At 45.3% G+C, this 5,899-nt stretch overlaps 1 protein-coding gene across 1 annotated transcript; it reads right to left on the bottom strand.

Annotated features, from left to right (window-relative positions):
• Nucleotides 1-729: 729 nt before the first annotated feature.
• POLR2G (RNA polymerase II subunit G) lies at nucleotides 730-5,899 on the bottom strand. Its single transcript, XM_081281400.1, has 8 exons — nucleotides 5,781-5,899; nucleotides 5,552-5,661; nucleotides 3,430-3,589; nucleotides 2,149-2,199; nucleotides 1,544-1,609; nucleotides 1,372-1,443; nucleotides 1,149-1,182; nucleotides 730-940 (listed from the first exon to the last, which is right to left on the bottom strand). Exons 1-8 carry the CDS (start codon nucleotides 5,790-5,792, stop codon nucleotides 927-929), a joined length of 519 nt encoding a protein of 172 aa, XP_081137526.1. The 5' UTR covers nucleotides 5,793-5,899; the 3' UTR covers nucleotides 730-926.

Below are 5,899 nucleotides of genomic sequence, written 5' to 3'. Positions count from 1 at the left end.
TTCCCTCTTATACTCTTGGAGTTTAAGGTCATGGGAAAGGCAAACACTCTGATACTAGATTAGGACTCATGGGGCTGGGGATGTGGCTCAAGCGGTAGCGCGCTCGCCTGGCATGCATGCGGCCCGGGTTCGATCCTCAGCACCACATACAAACAAAGATGTTGTGTCCGCCGAAAACTAAAAAATAAATATTAAAAAAAAAAAAAATTCTCTCTAGATTAGGACTCAGAATGGCTGTGATGATGGTTTTCATTTACTGAAAGTCAATGATCCAATATCAGTTTGCCTACAATGAGGTTAATTTCAGACCTTAGCAAAAGGGTTTGTTAAATCCCCATGTGTGGGGCTGGGGATGTGGCTCAAGCGGTAGCACGCTCGCCTGGCATGTGTGCAGCCCGGGTTCGATCCTCAGCACCACATACAAACAAAGATGTTATGCCTGCCGAAAATAAATATTAAAAAAATTCTCTCTCTCTCTTTAAAAAAAAAAAAAATCCCCATGTGTGGCCAAGGACAGTTGCAACATCAGGCCAAGGAAAAGGTCCAGTGAGTAACTGGCTAATGACCTTTTTAAAAAAGAGTGTTGCTCCTACCCAAAAAAGAATATGAGAGCTGGGAATATAGCTCAATTGGTAGAGTGTTTGCCTTGCATGCACAGGGCCCTGGGTTCAATTCCCAGCACCAAAAAATAAAATAAAACAAAACCAAAAAAAGAACATGACACTTGCATGAGAACCAATGACCTTTTATAGTTAGAACACAGAGTCAAGCAACAGCTAAACTGGAAGAAGCACCAGATGTCTTCAGGGACAAAGAATCTTCCTTGCTTCCCCCAACAGCAGCCAGAGGGAGTCTCTAGACAACTCGACAAGTATTAAAGCAACATTTCGTAGATCAAGATCACACTTGGTAGGAAGCTCCCATGCTCAGCTCACAAGCCCTGTGAAAACAGGAAAGGTACATCAGTTACACCCAGAGCTCAAGAGGCAGCCACAACCACCTACTTCCCATCCCAAGGGCACAGGTCCTAGATCTTCCAAGCAGACAGAATAAAAATTTCTAATGTCTCTGTCCCAGGCATTAAATCCTACACCCACTTCCCTCTCCTACACACCCATTCTCCAGGTCACTACAAATCAGGCACTCACCCAAGTAATCATCCATCAGGGAGCCAATAGCAAACTGTAGGAAAGAAAATAAACATGAAACCAGGACAAGGCAAGAGCAGAACCTCCTCTACCCCACAAGCCCCAGGTCTTCTGCCACCCAGAACACCACAGAACCCCACCCCCTCCCCCAGAACTGTGGGTGGTAAAGAAGTCCACAGCATTCAGTTCTGCCTGGTATGGCTATGGTAGGCAAGAGACTCACAATGTCATTCTTGTCCACGCGGGTCCCCACAATCTTCAAGCGGATGTCATCCTCCTGCTGAATCACAATGTCCTAAGAAGAGGAGACAACAGTGTACTCAGACATTCCCAGGGCAATCCTCTTCCCTCAGCCTGGCCTATTCCCCCCCTCTGCCTTCCTCCTACCCACTCACCTCATCCATTGTCTTGTAACATGGTGGGTTAGAATTAGGATCAAATTCCATCTCTGACGGGATGGACTGAAAGGAAAAGTGATACTTGTCAGCACTTTGCTTATTTATTTTTGTGGTGCTGGGGATCAAATCCAAGGCCTCACATATGCTAGACAAGTGCTCTACCACTAAGCTATACCCCCCCAGCCTGTGAATAGACAATCATATCCCCTCCCCCCACCTCAGCCACTGCTTTTTGACATAGGGTCTTGCTAAATTGCCCAGGCTGGCTTCAAATTGCCATCCTGACTCAGCCTCCCTAGTAGCTGGGATTACATATGCATACCACAGAGCCAGGCCGGGTCAGCATTTTTTTTTTTAAACTCTTGGGGATTAAACCCAGGGAAGCTTTACCACTGAGCTACTTCCCAAGGCCTTTTTATTTTGAGACAGGCTCTTACAAAGTTGCTGAGGCTGACCTCAAATTTGCAATCCTCCTATCTCAGCCTCCTGAGTCCCTGGGATTACAGGCACATGCCACCACACCCAGCTGTATTGAATGTTTCAGTAGATGGTCATGATTGGGGGGTCTCTTCCTTAGCCCCGCCCAACGTGTCTAGACTTACATGTCGAGAAATGAAGCAAGACATGGGCCCAATTTCTGTGAAGAGTCCAACCTAGGAGGAAAATGAATAATCATTCTTTCCCTTTTTCTCTCAAATCGTTAAGTTTTAGGTTGTCCCCAAAAGCTCACATTAGACAATCATTAGGTGCAATGATTGGGCTGTAAGCTTTAACCTAATCAGTATGTTATTCCACTTGAATGGACTAACAGGGTAGGCAGATAGGATGTGGTTGAAGGAGGTAGGCTACTGGGAATGTGCTTTGGGGGTTTCTATATTTTCCCTGTTGGGTGGAACTCAGCTTCCGGATTGCCTTCTCCTGAACTGCTTTCCTCCTCCACTCCCTTCTGCCATTGTGTTCTGCTTTATCCGGGCCCAGAGCAACAGAGGTGGCTGTCTGTGGACTGAGATCTCTAAAACCACAAGGGCCAAATAAACTTTTCCTCCTCTAAAATTGCTCTGACAAGACCACCATTTTTTATCTGTATCCAGTCTGAACTGCAACATTTGCTTTTTTTTTTTAATTGATTCTGGTATTGAACCCACAGGCACTTTACCACTAAGCTATATCCCCATTTAGTTTTTATTTTGAGAATCTCACTAAGTTACTAAGGCTGGCCTTGAACTTATGATACTCCTGTCTCAGCTTCCAGAGTAGCTGGGATTATAGGTATGTGTCACCATGCCCAGCTCTGTGTCTTTTTTTGACCCTTCATTTTACTGTTTTTCCCCTTCCCATGTGGGGGATTAAACCCAGGGCCTCATGTATGCTAGACAAATACTGTACCAGTGAACTACATCCCCTACACCACCCTGTCTCACTAAGTTGCTGAGGTTGACCTCAAACTTGCTATCTTCCTACCTGAACCTCCTAAATTGCTGGATTACAGGCCTGTAATGAAATGAAAGGCCCAGAACCACCTTTCATTTAAATTAAGCAAATATAGTGTAATTGTAAAGAATTTAAACCTAGGACTTATTAGCCCAAGATATAAACCCTTGTTGGCCACAGAGTCTTGGCCAGTACATTTCTCTAAGCTTCAGTGTCTGTAAACAGAGATAGAAACACAGTCACTGTGGGGCTTTGAACAATACTTGGTCCACAGTAACTACTTAGTCAATGTAGGCTCCTGTTGTAATTATTCACATTGACTCACATGCCCTTGAGTATTTTGACAGGTACAAAGAAGTGACTTGACTAAGGTACAGAGTTAGTAAGTGGAATGAGGACACATCTTAGAATTCCTGAGGACCCACACCATGGCCTCCTATGAATGTTCTTACCTTATTGACCTGAGTGACCACAGCATCCACAACCTCGCCTTTAAAAGGTCGGAAAACAATGGCCTTGTACTTAACTGGATAAAGAACAAAGCCCCGGCCTGGCTGGATTACACCAGCACCAATGTTGTCGATGGTGGTGACAGCAATTACAAAGCCATACCTATAAGGAAGACAAAAAGAGAAATGCACTGTATTACAAGAGCCTCTAAAGCCATCTGCAGCAACAGTCACTGAGCCTGAGGGGAGGAGGGGGAAAGATGTCACCTCTGACCCTCAGAGTTTAATGGCCAAGAGAAAGGACACAGATAAATATCTGTAAGCTCAAATGCTGCTTTCAAAATTTTACAACAAATGTCCAAAAAGAAAGCCGCACTGAGTTAATGGACTTGAATCTTTGTTATGCCTCAGAATCACCTGGGAGGAACTTTTTATATGAAGATTCTCGGGAATTATTATGAAAAATACTCTAAATCAAGGTATCTGTACTTGTACAACTGGGGAAATTTTTGTAGAGTCCTTAATTACTGTTCTCGACATATTTCAGGTCATCATTTTCCTTATCTGGTGTGCAGAATAAAACATCAGAAAATAAAGTATACTGGTTTTTATTTTGAGAGTCTCACTAAGTTGCTAAGGCTGGCCTTGAACTTATGATACTCCTGTCTCAGCTTCCAGAGTAGCTGGGATTATAGGTATGTGCCACCATGCCCAGCTCTGTGTCTTTTTTTGACCCTTCATTTTACTGAGAAGTTAAAAAAAAAAAAAAGAAGATTCTCCTGAAGGCTCTCAGGCAGTCCTGATTCTATAGGGAAAAAAGCAGCTCAAGAACCTGCATGATCAAGAACTGCCCCAGAAACTGGGTGCAGTGGTGAATGCCTATAATCCCCAGCAGCTTGGAAGACTGAGGCATGGGTTCAAAGCCAGCCTCAGCAACTCAGTGAGACCATGTCTCTAAATAAAATACAGAAAAGGGCTGGGGATGTTGCTCAGTGTTAAGAGCCCTGGTTTCAATCCCTGGTACCAAAATAATAATAATAACATAATAAAATTTAAAAAGGTCTAGGTGTGACTCAGTAGTTAAGCACCCAAGTTAATCCACAGTACTAAACAAACAAACTGCCCCAGCTATGTTGCTCAGTGATAAAAGACCCCTGGAATCAATACCCAGTATGGCAAAAAGAAAGCAAGAAAAGAAAAACAAACTTGTTAAGAAAATAAATCTTTAAAAATTTTAAAAAGAACAGGCTGCTAGGCACGGTGGAAATCCCAGACACACAGAAGCCTGAGGCAGGAGGATCACAAGTTCATGGCCAGTCTAATCAAATTAAAGAGGCCCTCAGGGGGAGGATTGCAAGTTCAAAGCCAGTTCCCACAACATAGTGAGACCCTGTCTCCAAATTAAAAAAAACAAAAACAAAAAAACAAGAGCCAAGGATGTGGCTCAGTGATTAAGCACCCCGCGGTTCAATCCCCATACCAAAAAGCCCCCAAAACTAAACATAAAAGGAACAGCGCTAGGTTATTCTGATATTCTGATGCTGGAAGCCCAGACTCTACTATCCTGGACTGAATCCCACCCAGCCCACTCATAATGGTCTGTGGGAGACCCTTCTGTGCAAAACTCAAAGAATTCAAGTCTCAACCCTATTCCTTCTCATAAACTCTCGTTGTGCTTTTTCAGATCATTCATTCAGGAAACACTGAGGCCCATGATGTGCCATACCAGGTCCCTGGGCACAGGGTATAGAGAAACCCAGCAGAATCACAGGAGAGCACACACAGGAACAACGATTAAACTCTGAGCTCTACGAGGACTGGCCTAATTCTGTTTTCATTGCATGTCTGCAGGATCCAACATACGCCCTGACACACAACAGGAGCTTTTAAAGTGTTTGCAGACTAAAGGAAAAGTCCAATCTCGACTGAGGGAAGTCTCATTATCCAACTTTACAGAGGACGCATTGGGAAGGAAGCAACTGGCTGCCTGGGCGCCTGGGAGGGTGAGAGGGCTTCCCAGAGTGGGTTGCACGGCCTTACAAGATGAGTAGGAATTAGGTAGAGAGTTGTTGGCATGGGGCACTGTGTGCGCAAAGACCTTACAGCGCGATGGGAGCAAACTTACTTTCCGGTGCAGGTTCCCTCCACCTCGGTGAAAAGCTTCTGCTTCACGGTATTGAGCAAGTTGGGGCCGAAGTAGCGCGGGTGCAGCAGGATCTCGTGCTCCAGGGAGATCTGCAGGGAAAGGAGAATGGAGACCGGGCCAGGAGCGGCGAGGGCAAGGGGCGAGAAGAGGCGCCCAGCCTCGCTGCACCTCGAGACACAACCCTCATCGCCAACCGGCGCCTACTCACGTGGTAGAACATCTTTGCGGAGGAGGTTGGACTGAGGCGTCCACACCTGGGACAACAACTTATCTGTCTCCTCCGGAAGCGCACGCTACAACCACAACCTCCCTTCCGGGCCCCTGCGC

This window comes from Spermophilus citellus (genome assembly GCF_964194105.1).
Source record: "Spermophilus citellus genome assembly, chromosome: 2".
Classification (NCBI taxonomy): domain Eukaryota; kingdom Metazoa; phylum Chordata; class Mammalia; order Rodentia; family Sciuridae; genus Spermophilus; species Spermophilus citellus.
This window is presented reverse-complemented; position numbering and strand designations above follow the sequence as displayed.

What these genes read in the sequence shown, in the direction of transcription:
- POLR2G (XM_081281400.1), bottom strand. An exon ending in GAGGGAACCTGCACCGGAAA is followed by an intron (nt 3,590 to 5,551) that starts GTAAGTTTGCTC and finishes TCTTCCTTATAG; the next exon opens with GTATGGCTTTGTAATTGCTG. An exon ending in TGGTCACTCAGGTCAATAAG is followed by an intron (nt 2,200 to 3,429) that starts GTAAGAACATTC and finishes TTTTCCTCCTAG; the next exon opens with GTTGGACTCTTCACAGAAAT.